Below are 20205 nucleotides of genomic sequence, written 5' to 3'. Positions count from 1 at the left end.
CTTGCTGGCATCATTAAAAACAGAGAGCTCCATGGTGCCTTCAAAGTCTTGCTGTAAAACAGATGCCAAGCACTCATCCAACCACTGTTCAGCATTGTGCACTGGGAGGATGATCGACTAGAATTCAGAGAAATGGGTCAATAAACAGCCATGGGGAACTGCACTCCCTTCAGCATCCATGAGACGGTTACCCCAAAAGACAAAGGTCTGGCCTTCAGAAGGCCTAGAACCAGGCCTCATGATAAGGCATGCCCAACAAACCAAAGATACCTGTTTCTCCTCTCTAAGCTCCTGACATTCATTTGACCCATAAGATGTAATAGCTGTTACCTCAAGTTCTTGATGCTTTTAAAAAGTTATTTCATTTATTCATCTGTTATCGTATGTGTACGCATGACAATGGGAAACAAATTCAGGTTGTCAAGCTTGGTGGAAAGTGTCTTTACCCATCAATCTATCTATCCCCATTCCCCCTTAGATACTTCTGAAAGGGGAAAAAAACCTGAAGAGCGTCAAAATGCCCTTCCAGCTCAATGAAAAATTCATGATTTTAATCACTAGGCAAAAGCATCGTCATTCTGATTAAACATCTTTCCCCTGCTCATGAGAACCAGCCCTGGACTAGACGGCAAACCCACCCTTAGAAAAACTTCAACAGAGTGACCCCCTTCATATTCCCGAACAGCTAATCAAACAGCCGAGCTGGACCAAGAGGGCATGTAGAGGCCCTTAATCTTTGTTCTATACTTGAATTCAGGAACCAGCACTCCTCAGGGAGTCTCATAAAGTCAAAAGTTTGTAAAGTGGTATGAAATAAAAATCACTAAAACTTGATGACCAAAAGAACGATTGTCATAGGAACTGCCTTAATTTTATATAATACAGTAAGCAATAAAGAATAGCCATAGAAATTAACAGTCAGTGTCACCCTTGAGTTAATATGCAAAAACAAAAATGGACAAGTTTCTGAGAAGGAAAACCAATAGGTTAGGTAGGTGTGAACATATACATACATATATGCACATGTTGTATAGCTATAAGTAACACAGACAATAGCTACATAATCTCCACAGACATGGCCTACATACAATATAGACAATATCTATATAGATAACTATAGATAACATCTACACATAATATACATTTTAAAATTACTGAATCTGAACATAGTTATAAAAAACTTACAAATGAATAGAAGACAAAATTTACCAAGTTCTTTACAAATGAAATGCTCTTTGAGGAGCTGGTGTTCCAGAAGTGGCATTTCATCCTGTTTGTGTTTGTTCTGAAAACAAATGCCTTTTTATTTATTATTTGAGCTTCTGGGGATTGAACCCAGGGCCTTACATGTGCATGTCAGAGTTATACCTGAGTCCTCTGGACTTGCTTTGTAAAGGAAAAGAACATTTTTACTTTTTTCAAGACCTACAAGTGAAGAAGGATGTGGTGACTCATTTGTTATCAGTAAGTGTGATGTGGAGGCCAGAGGGTTATTTCAAAGTCATCCTCAGCTACATGTGTTGCAGGACAGCTAGAGCTACAGGAGACTTTAATAATAAAAAGAAGGGTTATAATGTGAATTTTTTACAACGTTAGGCCTTGATTTACCTATTCCTAATTTCAGTAAGACTGGCATGAAAAATACAACCCACTTGACGCTGAGTCTGTGAACCACACCTACAATGTGTCCTGGCTCCTGACATCTAACCCACCAGCTCGGTTATGTGGGATAGGTGTGGCATGCTGGAGAGGCGAGCGGGGCTAAGGGAGTGGGGGTGGGGGCGACAGTGTGCTGGGCAAGTAGGTGTGTAGGTCAGTGTACGGTAGGAGCTCGGGCAGGACAGCCATCTGTATACATGTACAGGAAAGGGTGGGAGCCCTCCAAGCTGATGTTCCTGAACCCGTGGCAGCGTTCCGGAAAGACCCTAGCGGCTGCAGGCCTAGAAAAGGATAATTACTAGGTCCGGAGGGAGGAAAAATCTACAGAAGGGACGAGGGGGCGGGGCCGTGTCTCACCCCGCCATACCTACCACTAAGGCCAGCGGGCTGTGCCCAGTGGCGTCCTTGCGGAGCTGCATGGCATGGCTCCACCGCCCTTCTCCTGCACGAGCGTCCTGCTTAGGCAGCCAAGGTTTGCACAGCAAGCTCCGGGAGGCGGTGCAGAGACTGGACCACTTCTGATTGGCGCAGTGCCACGTGGATCGCTAGGAACTAGCCACTTGCGAGTTTCGGACTGTGCAGGGCCAGAAAATAACTACGTTCTATTGGTGCAGAGACACGTCAGTCAGGAAGGGAAGGCGGTGCTCCGAGCAGAGTGCTAAGCGAGGCGGCCTGGACTCGTGATCTCGCCGGACAAGCTACCAGCCTCAGCCTGAGCAGCTAAGGCGGGTCTTGGGCCCAGAGGTGGCCGCAGTCCACACTGAGTGGAGGCGGGGCCAGACCGAGCAAATGGTCTGTGAGCGCTTCTGGCTTTCCGCCCTTCTCATAGTACTCTCCGGTCTTTGCGGCTTCTTGGCCTGCGGAAGTCGTCTTGCCCCACCTGATGGAAATAATCGCAAACTGAAGTCCACAGTCAAACGAATGTTATAAAAATACTTTAGAAACGGGGGACCTTTGTGAGAGGTGCCACCCTGTGCGGGTAGGTGATGACTTAAAAAATGCAAACCCGACCACCCCAGGTTGGGTCTATATAACTTTATAAGGAAAATGGCAGTAAGTTTAAAACAAATAGGCGACATTTCATCTGAACTGTGTTTGGTCTGAGCCGGATGAGGATGTGGGAAGCTCGCTGGACTAGGCTGGGCTGTGTCTGGAGTGAACCAGCAGTAGATAGTTTGTATGGACCCAAGCACTCAAGAGTGTGGCCTGCATTCGGAGGCGGGAAGCTCAATCAAAGCCAGATGACTGAGTTTCTATGCTGCACAGAAATTCACCGGCCCAAGGTGTCCTGGAGGTTGATGAGGGAAGGAAGTGTTCTATGAGAGTCCCAAAGTGTGGGAGTCCCACAGTGCCAAAAGGTCTCAGGAAATCACTCTGAAAAGGACTGCATGAAAGATAAGTAACCCGCTGGCGGAAGGATAGATAGAGAGGAGGGTCCTCCGAGAAAACACTTATTACTTATGTAGCTAACCCATGTGCATTTCTTTTCCAAACAGTGCTTTTCCGACTTATGCTTGTGCCTGCAGTTTCTCTGAATGGTCATCCCACAACTAGAAGTGTATTTTAAGATGGCATATTTTGGTCCTCCACACCCTCCATTTCTGAGGGGGTGACACTGAGGTCACCCACTGGCCTTGGCACCAAGCAGCCCTCAAGAGTTTCTACACTTAAAAATAGCAGGAGAAGGGATGGAAGAGATGTCTCAGCGGATAGAGACGCTTGCTGCCAAGCCTTAAAACCCAACTTTGAGCCCTGGAACCCACATGGTGTCAAGGAGAGAACCTACACCTACAAGTTATTTCCTGATCTCCATACATATAGGCAGTGGCTCACTCATCCACACCCCAAACACACATGCAAAACAACTGAAGAAAATGTATTTAAAAATAACAAATGATCTCAGCAAAGCTTTAGGGGACTGCAGTGCTTTTTGAAAATTTGGTTTTAGATTTATTACTTTATGTATTTGAATGTTTTGCCTGCATGTTTATGTATCTACCACATGCCTACCTAGTGTCCATGAAGGTCAGAAGAGGGTGTCAGATCCCCTGAGGCTGGAATTACAGACAGTTGTGAGCCACCAAGTTGGTGCTAGGCATCAAAATCATGTCTCTGCAAGATTAACAAATGCTCTTAATTGCCGAGCCAACTCTCCAGCTAAGGACTGTAATGCTTACGCATTGGAATACTTTCCTGTTTTTCTTTGAAGGAAAGAATCTACAGGGTCCCTGGTAGTTCAGCAAAGGAACCTAGTACCCTTAGCAATCTATCAGCTTGATCTTAGGAAAAGCAGTGGCACCCAACCTCTTTCTACAGCCTGTTCTAGGCATCGCCAAACCTTTTCTCGCCTGTATAAACAGGGTGTTCCCATTCTACCATTAAGCTAGAACAGGGCTATGATAGAACCTCTGCAGGTCACTGTGAGAGCTCCCTAACTTACCCCACATAGAGAAGGTGAGCAGGTGACAAGAACTTCAAGAGCTCTGAAAATTGAGTGTGCTTTGGCTAGCACTATGCTACCCCTCTAACCTAGACTAACCCGTTCAGGTTACTACTCTTAAGTGCTCTAAACTGAGACACATGGGCACGTTTATGAGCACCTCTTTCACATAAAAAAAGTTTTCTTTTAAAAACTAAGGTCAAATGCAAAATATCTGTAACTTCTTACAAAGCAAAGCACGATGTCACATACGGTATTTTTACTAAAACTGCATTTTGTCTGGAAAGCCAATGAAAAGTATAAAGCATTAGATGAGATGAGTAGAAATACAACCTTATCTTTAAGTCTGACCAAAGCAATCTGAAAATTTGTTTTCAAAGGCCTAATGGTCTCTCAGAATTAATGTGTGGGGAATAGTTTCATTTTAAATGACTTAGTAGTAAGTAGCATTTGAATTCCCAGAAAGGGCTGGAGATAAGGGGTCAAAGATAAGGAGGTACATGTAGTTTCTGCACTTTGTAGCACATGGTGTTTTAAGTAGGCTAGAGCTGCTTATATCTCAGTGAAGGGGCTCTGGCTGACCCGAGTGTAAAGAGGATAGCTGCAGCAGTGAGGGTAAGGCTCTTAGCTCTGGCCTCTTGGGCTTTCATCTTTGCACTGGCTCCGTGTTTCTTATTTAATAAGACGGTTACTTCTATACCCGAGCATGACAAACACGGCTCTGGCAGGCTTGCCCTTTCACCACTCCCTCTTCCTTGCTAAAAATCATTAGATTACATTCCTGAAGCTTGCCACCAGGTCTATTCCCTTATTTGGCCACTTCCTGCTACTGAGGCTGACTACCAAGATCTAGCTGTCAAAGTACTGAAGTCCAGCAGTCAAAAGCTCCCTTTTGATTGCCCTAATTAACATGCCCAATCCAAAACAAACAACCTCATCCTAACATGGGGGTTCCTCTTTTACCTTTATAAACTGCTATTTGCCTATGGGTCACATCTGTCTCTCTATCCAGAGGCAGTCCTTTGTCCCTTTGGGACAAATATCCCTTCCTCCTCCCCCTTGTCCCTTTCCCCTTTCCCCTTTTCCCTCATTCTCTATCTCCTGTCTTTGTCTCTTATTCCCTGCCCTTTGTCCTTCTGGGGCAAATCCCCTTTGTGCTGAGAACTTGGTCTTGGGGTATAATACCGGTCCCTTCACTCACCCTGAAATCTTTTGCAATAAGGAAGTTGCTTTTTGCTGTATCCTCCAGTACAATATGACTAGACGTTCTCTTTTTAAAAAAAATTATGGTGCCAGGTGGTGATGGTGCATGCCTTTAAGGTTCTCAGGAGGCAGAGGCAGGTGGATCTCTGTGAGTTTGAGGCCAGCCTGGTCTACAGAGCAAGTTCCAGGACAGCTAAGGCTGTTACATAGAAAAACCCTGTCTCGGAAAACCAAAAAAAAAAAAACAAAAACAAAAACAAAACCCAATTTTTTAAAAATGTGTATGGGTGTTCTGCATACATATATGTATGTGTGTGTGTGTGTGTGTGTGTGTGTGTGTGTGTGTGTGTGTGTGTGTGTGTGTGTGTGTGTGTAGGCTAGAAGAGGGCGCTGGATCCCCTAGACTGCAGTTACAGATGGTTATGAACTGACATGTGGTTCCTAGGAATCAAACTCAGGTCCTTACAGGAACAACCAGTGCTCTTCATGACTGAGCCATTTTAACAGCCCTGATGTGTTTCCTCTGATATTGAAATATTCTACCCTCAGGGAAGCTCCTTAAGCAGAAAGGTAAACAACTGGAAATAGCTTCAGGAAGTCACTGAAACTGACCAGATTCACTAGTCCCCTTCCGTGCCAGAGTAAACAAAAGCTGAGAAAATCCTTCTCAGACTAAAAGAAGCTGAGCTGCAAAGAAGACTTGGAGGAGAAAAGCTGCAAAGAAGGCTCAGATCAAAACAGCTGCCTCAAAGAAGCAGAAACCAGCCAAGCTATCTGGAACAGGTTTAGATCAATTGAGACACCTAGAAATGACACTCTCCAAACTGTTGAGCTGCCTGCAGGCTGTGCAGTGTGCTCTAGGTTCTCAGCTTTTGTGAGCTGTCACCCATGCTGGGGTGGCCCATGGTGATGTTTTTTGTTATTTCTGTTATGTCTGAGTTATTTCTGAGAGGGCCAGGCAAATATCATAACAGGCTGCTCAGTCTTTGCTCACAGATCAGGCCTCAATTTCAGTTTCCTGAGACTGAGGAAGCAGTTTCTGGGGGAGCCATGAACAAAGGAGAATAAATCTCCAACACACCTGACAGCAAGGACCAGGCCTGAGCCACAGTCAGCAGATAACCAAATAAGGACAAAGCCTGGGACTTGTCCAGGCCTGCCCCAAAATGGAAAAGCTGTAACCTTAACCAGCCCTGATTGCCACTTGCTTAAGCCAATCCTTTCTGAAATGACCTAACTGCTCTAGGAACTCCCCTTGGCTGTGCTTAAAAGGAGCCTGCAAGTTCCTCTTGGAGGTCGATGCCATTTTGCCTTTGTGTAGGATGGTTGACCCCAGCATGCTGGAATCTTTCTTGTGATAATAAATGGTCTTGCTGATTGCATATGTGGATGTTGGTCTTTTGTGGGACTTCTCCAGGACCTAATAATTTCTACTCCTGAAAGCAACCCTAATAAAACTCAGTGGTTCACCAATTGGACTTTGGTGGTATCTGTATTTGAGTCTGTCATGGGTTCCCTATCTAGGGTGAGTAGACATATGTGTTCCATCTCCTCAGGAAAAGTTTTGCCACACAACACCTGGAGGTTCCTTTTTGCAAACATCCAGAGTGATAAAGCACTGCAGAAGTTCATGGTGTTAGCAGGGGCTGGTCGGAAATCCAAGCCTAAGCTTGATCCTCTTGAGGTAGGGAGAATCTCACCAAGATACCACAAAAGGGCCAGGCTATGGATACTGGCACCAGCACTGGCAGAAGATGGGAAATTGGCAGGACATTGTGTTTACTGTATTGAGAGCATGTTGTCTTGAATCAGAGCAAAGAGTAGCAGGGATGAAGTATACAGATGATTAGTTATGGGTATCTGAAGGAAAGTGATACAAACTCCTGAAGCTGTGACTTGATGCTGTTTCTACAAAATGCTGGGGGGAAACTACCTCTGTGTATTTAGAGGCCTCAGTGCTACCTGCCCAGGACTTAAAAGAGGGCAAACTGCTGTGGTCTAGAATGTCATGGAACCTGGCCCCAAGAGAATGATGTTAGATGGGGCTTTTTGGAGGTAATTAGTTCATGGAATTAATTGCCTTACACAAAAAACTTAAGGGAGCCTTTGTATCTTCTGCCATGTGAGGACACACAAGAGGTGCTATCTGTGGGAAAGCTGCGCAGCCTCATCACACATTGAATCTCCTGGTGTCTTGACCATGAACCCCCAGCCTCCAAAGTTAAGAGAAATAAAATTCTGTTTATACCTTACCCAGACTGTGCCAGGCAGTGGTGGAGCACACCTTTAATTGAAGCACTTGAGAGGCAGAGGCAGGTGGATCTCTGAATAAGAGACCAGCCTGGTCCTCAGAGCAAGTTCCAGGACAGTCAGAACTACACAGAGAAACCCTCTCTCAAAAAAGCAAAATAAATAGATAACACAGACTGTGGTATTTTGATATAGTACCCCAAACACACTAGATATATTTGTAGACTATTATTTTAACTAGACAAAGATGTGTTACATTTGTTTATGCTGCAGAATATTACTTTAACTATGTAAAGGTGTGTTACTTTTGTTTTTACTGCATTTGTTTAATTATGTAAATTATGTGTTGCATTTGTTTCACCTTGCCTGCCTAAGGCACCTGATTGGTCTAATAAAGAACTGAACAGCCAATAGCTAGGCAGAGAAAGGATAGGCAGGGCTGGCAGGCAGAAATACAGGCTTGGGAGAAGAATGAGAAAAAGAAGAGAGGAAAGAAAGAAGGGAATACACCCAGGGCAAGAAGCCAGGCAGCCACCAGCCAAAAGATACAAGAAACAGTGAAAGATATAAAGAAAGAAAAAAAATCCCAAGGAAAAAGGTAGATAAAGAGAAACAGGTTAATTTAAGTTAAAAGAGCTAGCCAGAAATGAGCCTAAGTTACGCTGAGCATTCATAACTAATAGGACATCTCTGGGTCATGATTTGGGAGCTGAGTGGTGGCCCAAAAGAAAAAGCCTGGTACAAGATGCTAGTTTCTAAATTTTACAACTACAAGATGTTGGTACCAGAGTCAAAGACTCACTGCAGATCTACACAGATATGACAAGATTTGGTGGGCATTGCTGGGCCCTCAGTGACAGTCAGCCAGGTACACTGCCAGCAAAGGCCAAAATGAAAGCTTTAAAGTAATAGCCAGATGGGCTCTCAGGATAGCCAAAACCTCAAGAACTCCATTGTTCTTTCCAAGTTTCCAAATGAAACAGACCTCAGTTTATCTCAATTGAACCTCTCCTGTTGAAGCTCAGGATGCCTGGGCCATAGAAAACTGCACATTGTGACTCAGGGAGGACCAGAGGAAGACACAAGCTGTTCAGTGGGTCATCACTGCACTCGACAAGGGTCAAGGACTTAGCCTGGCTAAGCCCAAGACTCAGTGCCTGGTACCAGGGCTTTTGTGGAGGCCAGAAGGTGAGGAGTCCAGAAGGCAAGGATGAGAACCAAGCTCTAGGAGGGGTCTCATCCACAGAAAAAGATCACAAAAGCCACGAGGTGCTGTGGAATAATCCTTCTGTACAATGTGAATATGTATTACTCTCATTGGTTAATAAGCTGATTGGCCTATAGCAAAGCAGGATAAAGTTAGGTGGGACAATCAAACAGGATACTGGAATGAAGAGGGGTGGAGTCAAGAGATGACAGCCAGCTGCTGAGGAAGCAGGATGTATAGAAAATGAGGTAACAAGCCATGAGCCACGTAGCAGAGTGTAAATAAGAAGTATGGGTTAATTTAAGTGTAAGAGTTAGCTAGTAACAAGTCTGAGCTATCGGCTGCGCATTTACAATTAATATAAGTCTCTGTGTGGTAATTTGGAAGCACCTGCTGGGAAGGGAAAACTCTACCTACAATGAGGGCCTAGAGGAGCTGTGGATTTATGGACAACGCTGAAGGAATGGCGGGAAAAGAGGGCAGGAAGGGGCACAATAGCCTGGTTGAGCCTAAAAATCTTCAGGTGTGCAGCTTTAAGGGTTGGGGATGGGGTCAGATGAAGAGGGCCAGCCATAGCCTTAAAGACTATGGCTGGGGTACGTCTGCCTCCAAGAGTACCAGAGGGGTGCCTGATGCTCAAAGGTCACTTCCTAGGACTCAAACACCAACCAAACTTACTTAATTACCTCTGGTGGATGGCATGCAGAGTGATTGGTGAGCCTGATAGTGAGTCTGGGTGGATCAGAGATGAGGGATAGGGTCCCAATGCAGCTCAGGCCCCGAGGAGACCACAGGCATTGGGAGAGCCTGTCTGAATCATGACACCAATGTAAGTGCTACAGCTCTGAGGGGAAAGGTATCCCAGCAGTTGGAAGCCAAGGAATACCACAAAGTCACACAGCACAACACACCTCACACAATAGATTTATTGTGAAAGACGCTGGAGGGTGGCCGCCTCTGCCTGGGAGAGAAACAGCAAAGAACTAAGCAGGGAGGCAGACTTTAAATAGGGTTTCTTGGGGCAGAACTTTCCAGGTTGGCCTCAGGTCTTTGTGAGATTTTGTGGTCTGATCTTGGGCTTTTTGAGGGACTGGGTTTGACCATTTTGGCCAATGTTCTGTGGGTAGAGCCTGGTGGTTGAAGGTATACTCAGTGACAGGGCTGGCCATCCTAAGAGGCTTACACAGTGTAACACTAATATTCAATCACAAAACTAAGTCTGCTGATCAGCTAGATGATTAGCTTGTATGACAGTCTTTAATATCTTCCTCAGATTTCTACAATGATTAGGTTTTGCTGTTATTTCAAGAAAACAAATTATTTTAAAAGGAAGAAAGGAAAGAAGAAGGGGATGAAAAAGGTAAACAGACTATTCCAGATTTGTGGCTGCATTCCTGCTGAGCTACTCCTGGCCTGGCTCCAGATAGTAGCACCTAACTAATCCATCTTTTGTTTAATCGATACCTTTTGTTTCTCTTGTTGCCCTATGTGAATCTTGTCTGAAAGTCTCCCAAGGATACAAAGGCTTATGCAAAACTTGGTTCAGGAAACCTGGAAAACTGTGGTACCTGATGAATCGAGGAATTTGCACTTAGCATTGTATTTTTGGGAGTCCCTTTCTGGTTGTTTTGAGCATATGGAAATCAACTTGCTAAAGTGTAAATATTAAGAAAAATAAAAATGCCCTAGATGAAGGGAAAGGTTTCATTCCATAGAGGCTGGATCCCCCTGCAGCTGAGAAAGGCTAAATTCATTCTTAAAGTGCCTCTAAGTCTTCTTTCTATGGATCTACATGAACTCATACACCTGTGCTGCGACATACTTCTAATTCCTTCTAATTGTCTCATTCTTGATGTTTTCCTTCTAACTCATTTTAACTCTTATTTTTATTACAGCTTATATACTCCCAGCAAAATCTTTCAGGCAATATAAAAATTACAGTGTGCTTACATTCTATTTTTCAAGTAAATGATTGCAATGAATACAAGTAAAAAAAAAACAGCGTGTTTTCCATATCCCTTACATGATTAAATATTTTACTTATTACAGTAAATTATCCCAAGAACCCATGTACATTCATACCCAAGTAACTTGTTATAAATTAACTGTGTGTAAGCAAGCAAGATATTCTTTTGCTGGCAGGCTACGGTTATAAAGAAAGGACCAATCACTTTATTGCTTATATTGAAAAGTAATCTTATAAGGAATCACAAATCTAAACTTTTATATATGGAAAAGAATCAGTCAGCTCTACTTTAAATCTTCAGGGTACATACCCACTCATCAATAGTTTCTTATATCAGAAGATTGAGTGCAGAAATGAGATAAGGAATTAATTACCATCTTTCATCATCAACCAATGCTAGCAAGAAAAGTGCATCAGCTAATGATAATTGGGCTGCTTTGATCTTGTTCCCTGACCTTAAAGAGTTCCGCATTCAACTACGTGTTTTTCTAAAACTTTAGATTGTTTTCTTGGGTTTTTCACCTCTATGCTATCTGACAAAAACATCTTAGTCTAACTTTAAGTTATTTTCAAAGCTTTGTTTCAGCTATGATGCACTCTAAAACCTGTGAACACATCTCCCAATATTAAGGTTAAAAGAATTTAAGCTAGCTGGGCTACTGGGACTCAATTGTTTTTAACCCAAGCCACAGTCTATATGGCTCCTCAATAGAAACTCGTGTGTTCTAGCTGAGTGACACTTCTTTGTTTTATTTTTTATCATCAAAACTCTATTTAACTAATGTTATTATTATCAGTTAGACAGCACATCTTAAGAAGAAATCATCTTCATAATAAGCCACAGGTAAAAATGCCCAGTAGAATGGGATGTTTCAATGAGATAAACACACTACATTACAGACAGTGGGGATCTCCCCACACCCATTCACACCATGCCAGATACCAAAGAAAGATAGCAGCAGCAAACATGTGAAGGCACAGCAGAAGCAAAAGACTTTCTGGGGTCTGGAGTCTCAGGGCCTTGCCTATCCAAGGTTCACCCATCAGGGATTCGCCTCCTGGTTGGCTGACACCTTGAAATTCAATTGCCACCTGCTGCTCCTCTGACACAGTCACTGGCAGTGAAGATACAAAGGATCCCTCCCCATTCACCCTGGAGTGGCCCTTTGTTAGTATGTGTTGCCTTGGACTTCTGGATGCTGAGTGTTTTATGTTTAGTGTTCTATATGACTTTTAGTCTGTATCAGTCTGTTCACTTCTGGCTTTCAGCACACATTGTAGAGTGCTGGTGAGCAGCCTAGCACTGGCTGGCATGTGGGGTAACATCTGGCTTTCAATTTGAGTTTCAAAAAAGCACACTGCAGGGCTGGGGGCTGGGTGACATGGTTTCATGTCCATGGTCTGCCAGTTACTCCAGCAGGGTGGGTGGAGCCCAGAGAGACTCTGGCCCCAGAGAAGGGGAAGGAGGGAAAGTGTCAACAGGAAGCCCTTTTGTGGGTAATTTTGAATGCTGTCTGTCCTCACTTCTTTGAAGTCCAGCAAGGGTGGGCAGAATGGCTGCCATCTCCCTTGGTGACCACCATCCCCAGATCACTTTCCTGGCCATCTTTCAGCCCAACTCACTTTCATCTGCTCCTGACCCTTCCCAGGATTTCATGATCCCTATGAGCCCCACAGTCCCACAATCTCCACTCCATAACGGAGCTCAGAGTAAGCTGAGAGGTTGAAGACCAAATGCCATCTTTAGGGAAGTGGTTAGGGTGACATTTACCAACTGGGCTGGGTGGCAGGTATTCCATCCCTGAATACCCTGCCACTACCCCAGCCCTTTTTCAAAAAAAATTCACACCTGGCCAGGCAGCACCTGCTCTATTCCCTAGATGGCAGCTTCTAAGGCCAAGTGGCAGATCATGTCCTGGTCAATGAGACCCAGTAAATTCTACACATAGTAGAGGCTCAAGGAGTCCTTTCCAGTGGATGCCACCAGATTATGACAGGAAAAGCACATCCTCCAAGAGGAGAGTATCCAACACAATGTCCCTTTGGTGCTGAATATCTGAATATCTGGACCTCACTTTTTCCTAGACATCACCTTAAAGATGTAGACACCAGCTGGACTATCCTGGCAAGCTCTGGGCTCAAGGACCAGCTAGGCAGAACACCAGCCTTAAATGTCCTTCTCTGACTTGGAGGATGGGACAGAAGACACTGGACAAACTAGTATGGCCAGCATGTGTCAGCATGTGCAGGTGTGTGCAGGTATGGGCCAGGTGTATGAGATCTGGGAAGGGGGAGGAAGGATGGCCCAGGCCCCAACCCCAGCTTGGGTCAGTCATGCCTGAGGGCTCTGGCACTCATGTTAGTTTTGTGGGAAGGGAGTTTCCGGTGTTTTCTCAGAATAGGTCTGACCAGAATAGCCTGCCCCCAGAGATCCCAGAAAGATCCTATGCCAGTACCTGCAAGGTGAGCGTGGCTGCTGGAGCTCCAGCAGTGTATGTAGTACTCTGCCCTCCATTGTGAAATGCTATTCTCACACTATCCATCTGTCTTGGCTTCACTCAGGTTTTGTTCCTTAATTTTTTCTCTGCTTGTGCCATGTGATTTCCATAGCTATAAACAGCTTTGATTTATTTTCCATCCTAAAATTATAATTTAAGTAAGGTTTGAGTATATTTTCCTCTGGAAAAGGTGAATTGGGGAAGATAACCTCCTATGAGTCCCTAGGAGACTCTACTGGCCTTCTTGCCAGCCTCATACTCAAGCACCATGATATAAAGAGCCTCCCACACACACCCAAGGCTCATACCTTGGGAAGCACTTTCCCTTAGCTAAACCTCATGTGTTTCCTGTACTTCCAAAGTATCCAAGAAGGAAGTACTAAACCTCAGAAGGCAAAAATAGCTAACTCTTCCCCAAGGGCCATGGCCTCCAGACACCGAGCCACTGTGCCGCCAAGCACTGCAACTCTGGGCCTACCAGATCTTGTCATTTTAGATCTGATCTGATACAGGTCCATTCATTTCCAAAAGGACTAACATTAGGCCTCAGTCTGACTGCTATGCTCAGGTGTGATCCTTAGACACAAACAACCTCTGGCAGCAAGAGCTAATTGTAGCCAGATGAGTGAAGAGGGGCCCTGGTTGGGTCCCATAATCCCTCAAGCTCAGGCTCTAGCCCCTAATTACCAGGGAGACCAACAAGGCATGATGCTGTGGCTGTAGGTGTCTACAGCAAGGAAACAGCCCTGGAGAGGAGATAGGTCCCAGGAGATTCCTGCCTGTGGACAACAGTATCAATGTCTTCACCATCTATCATGAGGATTCAGTGCTGAAGGATTCAGCTCATAGTACAGACAATGAAGAAAGGGGATTGTCTACATCCACATTGCAAACTGAATGGTCTAGTGTACAAAGCACCAGCTCTGCCATAAGCCCAGGGTTTCATCTTCACTATTACCCATATCCCATAGGGGAAGCAGCAGCCTGAGAATTCAGTGCTCCTTGAAGGCACACACTGGTTGTGGGAACAGACCCACTCCAGGGTTTTGATGGGTCTCAAGGTGCAGAGTATTTTGTAGCATATCTGTCTCCTAACATTGTCCCTGCTGTGGCTGCCCATGGTCTAGATAAGGACACACGTGTTGTTGTGGGATCAGGATCCAGAGAATAAGCCATCCAAGACAGAGGGAAGGGTGGCTAGGGGGCAAGGCCTGAGACTGAAGCACTGCTTCTATTGCAGAAGTAATGCACTTTTACTATACAAAATACAGACAAATCTACAACAAAGAAATACTGATTAACACAGGGGTGGATGTGAGGATGTCCTGAAGTTCCACATATAGGAAGTGGCAGCTGGGTGGTGGGATGTGTAGGGTCCTGGGAACAAAACTTAGTTTTCCTAGAAATGGATGACCCTGGGTCATGGACTGCTGAGGTGAAATCTAATTCCTGAGGTTATGGCTAATAAAGTGAGGTATCTACAACTTGGATATCTTCAGGGAGGAATGGCTCCACAGATGTTTTTGACAAATGGCCTACAGTCCATTCACTCAGAATTGTCCTGAGATGGGCTGGATAGGAGAGCCTCCTTGAGTATCCAGTGCTTCTGGACTTCAGTGTGACACAATAAGAAATATGTATTTAGTTTCTGTCCTTGTTTCCAACTTAGCCCTGAATTTGGAATTTCCTGGACAACAGAGCATCTTTTGTTTTAATGAGAAGACCCCGAAACAATGAGGCTGAGTTGGTCGGCATGTGAAGGTACCAGAAGGGTATAGCCCAATTCCATGGGGACAGAAGGTCCTGTTCTTAGGATTCTTGGTACTAAACTATACATATCATCTGGCTGCTTATCTATATCCTTTTTCTGTGTTCCTTAGAATAAATTGGAAATGCATTCCCTGAGTTATGTGAGCCTGACAGCAGTTTATATGGGATGCTAAGTGAGGCAGAAACATGGGGACTGTAAGGGTCTGGTATCTGTGATAGTGTCCAAAGTGAGGTTTATGATACCAAGCTAGGGTGACTGCCAGAAGTTAATTTCTCAGCTGCCTACAACTCCTCATAAAATTTGAAGTCTCTGACCTTCTCTCCCTCTGAGATCTGCACTATTTAGGGGAGCAGACATTAAGGAGAAAGAAAAGGAAGTTAAGTCACCCAAAACTACAGGCTGGTGAGCAGGATATGGGCTTTTTAGTTAGCATTTGCTTAGGGGCCCCTTGCCACAGGCCTCTCTGATGACCTCCATCAGTCAGGGAGTCTGACCCTTCATAGACCCCCAGGGAAATCAGGGCGGCCCTGGGAAGACAACAGTCTACCTGCAGCAAGCCCAGTCCTGCTCAGTTCTAGGGGAGGGATAACCCAGCCAAGCTGATGAGAGACCCTTCAGTTGTTCATGGGCTGTTCTGTGGACCTCACCCAGCTCTGCAAAGATCCCACTCAGTCTACCCCAAAGCCCTTTGCAAATGCCCCAGGCCCAGTACAAAGCCAAAATCTGTTCTTGAACCAGGAAACCTTGAGTCTTGGGTGCCACCCTAGAATTTATAGCCATGCCTCTGATTTGTTTAATACATCTATGATTTATAGGCCTTTTCACGTTTACAAGGATCATTTGGGCTAGGAGTTCAAGTCTAGCCTGGACAATATAGCAAGGCACTAAAGAAAAAGGAGGAGGGAGAGGCTGCTGCCCCCACCCCTAGCAGGCAACATTGTCTGTTTCATTGTATGATATATTCACTAGTCATAAACTGACAGCACAAGCCTACATCAGATGCTGATGCCACAGCTTCTAGAACCATGTGACAAATAAACTTCAATTCTTTTTAAGTCACCCAGGCCATAGTGTTGTAACCACAGAAAACAGACTAAACAGGTAGGCTTTTGACTTGTGGTTTGTTGAATGGCTGGTGGAAGAACAAATCTTCAGACCCAGCAGACTGGCAGGAGCCACAGTGTTTGGGGACAGATAGTCCTTTCTATCCATTGGTAGTGTACAGGGTTGCTGGTCATCAGTTTATTCTTATGTGCCCTTAATTTACAAAGCACAGCATTAATTCTGACAGGTAGCATAGCAGTAGTGAAAATACTAGACTCTATCCATTCTAACAGAATATTAAAACTTTAAAGTTCACAAAGAAGCAAAACCAAACTCCCTTGCAGAGCAACAGCTGAGGAGTTTGATTTTGGTGCTTCACACAGGGCAACTAGTCATCTGAAAGGCCAGAGGCACTGTAGCCTCCAAGTCAGTCCACTCATTTAGCCAGGGGGAGAGGGCAGCCCATTCAGCTTCCAACACAGGTATCCTCAAGAGGAGATGGTGTGAGTTGAGGGTATAGAATTATCTGACATCTGAAGTGCTCTGTCACCCAACAAAACTGTGTGAAGCTAGGTACCCAGGCCCAGGACACTGGTCTCAGTCACCAGGAACCACAGAACAATAATATAAACTATGGGAGAGCTCAGAATACCACCTGACCTTACCATGTCAGCTGATAAAAATAACCAAATAATACAAACCATTGTACAGGCCTGGGATAGGCAATTTCTATGTTATTGTGTGAGATCAACTCAAAAAGCACTTTGAACATTTTGAGTGATTTTGACATTCTCTTCTCTAACTGTATGTAGGTACACACAGCCTTGGTTTCTAGATTTGTTGTAGAAAGAAATTTCCCTGGAATTCATTTGTTCATTCCTAGCACCAGTCCAGCACTGAGCAGCTACCATGCCACATGCCAGCAGAACATTTTTGGAGCTTGTGTACCGGAGAAGCAGATAAACATTGGCTCTCAGTTTCCACAGTAAAGGAAAAGGTAGGAATCATGACCCCCCCACCACGAAGTGTTCTGTGCCTCATGTTTGTGGCTTCTGTGGTAACTGGGCCAGAATTGTTTGGGTATGGAGGCACCTTCAATCTTGGGAATAAGGAGCATGCTTAGCCCTCTTCTTGAGGAGTTAGTCCCCAAATGTTTCAGGGTCTGTCGTGAGGAGCCAGCTCCTTTCCTCCCTGCTGCCTGTGATACTTCCTGGCCACAGAATTCTGGACCCACATCAGCAACCAGCTCACGTGATTGTTGGCCTCTGCCAGCCAAAGGGGACTTGGCAGTGCACAAAAAAGACCCTGTCCCTGCCCCCACAGAGCCAACAGTTAGAGACGGTGTTGGAAGATCCTTAATAGAAGGACTTCCTGTAGAAGGGAAGAGCAGTGGGGTTGGGGAGATAGGAGAGGTGGAACGGCCTAAAGTCGCTCTCAAATGACACCGATCATCTGAGTAGGACTGATCTGATATTGTCTTAGTTAGGGTTTCTATTGCTGTGATAAAACACCATGACCAAAGGCAACTTAGGGAGGAAAGGATTTATTTCAGCTTATAGTTCCACAGTAAAGCCCATCACTGAGAAGTCATGGCAAGAACTCAGACAGGGCAGGTATCTGATGGCAGGCACTGATGTAAAGGCCTGGGAGGTGTGCTGCTTACTGGCTTGCTCTTTGTGGTTTGCTCAGCCTGCTTTTTTATAGCACCCAGGACCACCTTCCCAGAGGTGGCACTACCCCTAGTGGACTGGGCCTTCCCATATCAATCACCAGTCAAGAAAATGTACCACAGACTTGCTCACAAGCCAATCTTATGGAGGCATTTTCTCAGTTAAGATTCCCTCTTCCTACATATGTCCTAGCTTGTGTCAAGGTGACATAAAACTAGCCAGCACAGATATGTAGTTTGGAATGGTGTCCCTGGAAAGTGTGGGGGTAAGGGGAAACAGGAAAAGCACACAGGCAGCTATGCCCAGCAGATTTGTAGCCTGGAATTACCATGGAATGGCTTTTCTTTGGGCCCAGGAGTTTGTGAGTGAGCCCGAGTTCACTACTACAGACCCTATACCTATCTATTTGTGTCACCCCTTCATGCTTACAGGACTCCCTATGGTACAGCGCCTTCTAATCAGTGTCCTCACTGCAGCCCTATCTTTCCCTCCATGCTGTGACAGTGACAATAGGGATAAACTTACTTTATATCAGAGAACAGCCACAGATAGATTTTATTTGCCAGTGGCAGCCTATATCATCAACTCTATGACCCCAGTATGCTGGAAAGTTCTCTAGGGCAACTTACCCAGCATCCCAGGCACTTGGCTGGACCTTGCTCTGGAGTGGATGTCCAGGAATGTTTAAGGATTCAGGGTGATCCTGGTGACACCTGCTTCCACTTCCACAATGACTTGACCATTGAGGATAACTTGAAATTATGTAATATACCACAGACCATTGGGAAGCAAGGGACTAAAAATGCTCACAGACAAACTGGAGAGGAACAAAGGGACAAGGTGGTGGCTACACAGGCTAACAACCTACTGTTTGTCTCCTGGTAGTAAGGCTGTTGCCATGCACTATGGTAACCAGGTATGTCACATGCCTTAGGTGATTTAGCTTTTGTCAATGGGGGCCCCTAATTTGCAATAAGGTACACAAGTTTATGTGGGCACAATGGCTAGGGTCACTAGGTCAGGACCAGGCAGAGCTAAGAAGGAGGTCCTGTGTGGCCCTGAGCCATTGGCTTCACTCTCTATCCCAGGCTCCTGTATAGTGGCAGCCTTTCCTACTAGCTGGTGCAGCTATGGATCAAAGAGGTTTCAACAAAACTTGTTTGGCACTTCTATGTTCTTCTTTCCAAACTGGGTCAGGTTCCTTCAGCAAGCTGGGCCTACCCTGTGTCCTTATCCTGATTCTAGAAGTGGTCTCAGTTGGTGTTGCTGGTTGGATCTTGTCAACTTGACACAAATCTAGACATATCCAGGAAGAGGGAATCTTAACTGATAAAATACCTCTATAAGACTGGCCTATAGGCAAGTCTGTAGAGCATTTTCTTGCTTAATGATTGATGTGGAAGGGCTCCACCCATTGTGGGCAGTGCCATGGCTGGGTAGGTGGTCCTGGATGGTATAAGAGATCAGGTTGAGCATGCCAGTAAGAAACACTTCTCCATAGTTTTTGCTTCAGTTCCTGTCTCCAGGTTCCTTTCTTGAGTTCCTGCCCTGACTTCCTTTAATGATAAACTGTGATGTGGAAATGTAAGTGAAACGAACCCTTTGTCTCCCAAGTTCCTTTTGGGCATGGTGTTTTATCAGAGCAATAGAAAGCCAACTAAGACAGTGAGTGGCTAGATGGGCCCAGGGCTCAGGACATCTGCAAAATCCTACCAATTATATCACCCAGGCTCAATACCCACTCTCTCCCCAAAGTCTCAGGGGACTTAAGCCTCTTATTTCAGACCTCTTAAGAAAAGGCCTTTTGCACTCCATATCTTTTCCCTTCAACACCCACATCCTAGCAGTTAAAAACAGAACAATACAATACAAAACAAAACAAAGCAACCCTATGGAATCCATTGCTTGGTTCAGGATCTCAACTTGGCAGTGGTTCCCCTTCACCCGATAGTACCTAATCCCTATACTCTCCTCTCCATCATCCCCTCAGGGACCTCTTATTTTTCTGTCTTTGACCTCCAGGATGTCTTCTTTTCCACCCTCCTTGACCCTGAGTAACAAAATATCTTTGTTTTTACTTGGATTGACCCAAACACCCACCTTTCTATCCAACTTACTTGGACTGTCCTACCCCAGGGGTTCCAGGACAGCCCACATCTATTTAGCTAGGCTTTGGCCTCTGACTTACTCTCTCTGTCTCTTCCTATATCCAAGCTTATACAATACATAGATGATCTTTTCCTCTGTAGACCATCTCTACAAATTAGCCAGCCAGACATCTCTACTCTACTAAACTTTGTGTATTGACAGGGATACAGGGTCTCATCTTCTAAGGTCCAACTGTCCACCCCTCAGGTTACTTATCTGAGGCTAGCTATTACTCCAACTCACAAAGCCACTATCCTAGATAGAAAACATCCAGTTCAGTCATGTCACTCACAGTTCCCACCACCAAGGACGAAATTCTGTCCTTCCCAAGGATGACTGATTTCCTATG

At 45.0% G+C, this 20205-nt stretch overlaps 1 protein-coding gene across 4 annotated transcripts in view; it reads right to left on the bottom strand.

Moving 5' to 3' along the window:
- Positions 1–2165, bottom strand: part of B3gntl1 (UDP-GlcNAc:betaGal beta-1,3-N-acetylglucosaminyltransferase like 1) — a 73705-nt gene extending 71540 nt beyond the window's left edge. For 3 of the 4 annotated variants that reach the window (XM_052756753.1, XM_052756752.1, XM_052756754.1), the window contains exons 1-2: positions 2031–2165; positions 1–117 (exon numbers count right to left, since the gene is read on the bottom strand). In XM_052756753.1, coding sequence (XP_052612713.1) covers positions 1–117; positions 2031–2078 — 165 coding nt within the window. In that variant the 5' untranslated portion in view covers positions 2079–2165. The remainder of the gene's footprint in view (positions 118–2030) is intronic. The other variant, XM_052756756.1, reaches the window with a different exon arrangement.
- Positions 2166–20205: the final 18040 nt, after the last annotated feature.

Source organism: Peromyscus californicus, unplaced genomic scaffold, assembly GCF_007827085.1.
Source record: "Peromyscus californicus insignis strain IS unplaced genomic scaffold, ASM782708v3 Scaffold_3__1_contigs__length_106647218, whole genome shotgun sequence".
Lineage (NCBI taxonomy): Eukaryota > Metazoa > Chordata > Mammalia > Rodentia > Cricetidae > Peromyscus > Peromyscus californicus.
Note: the sequence above shows the minus strand (reverse complement) of the source record. Positions and strands in the feature narration are given on the sequence as shown.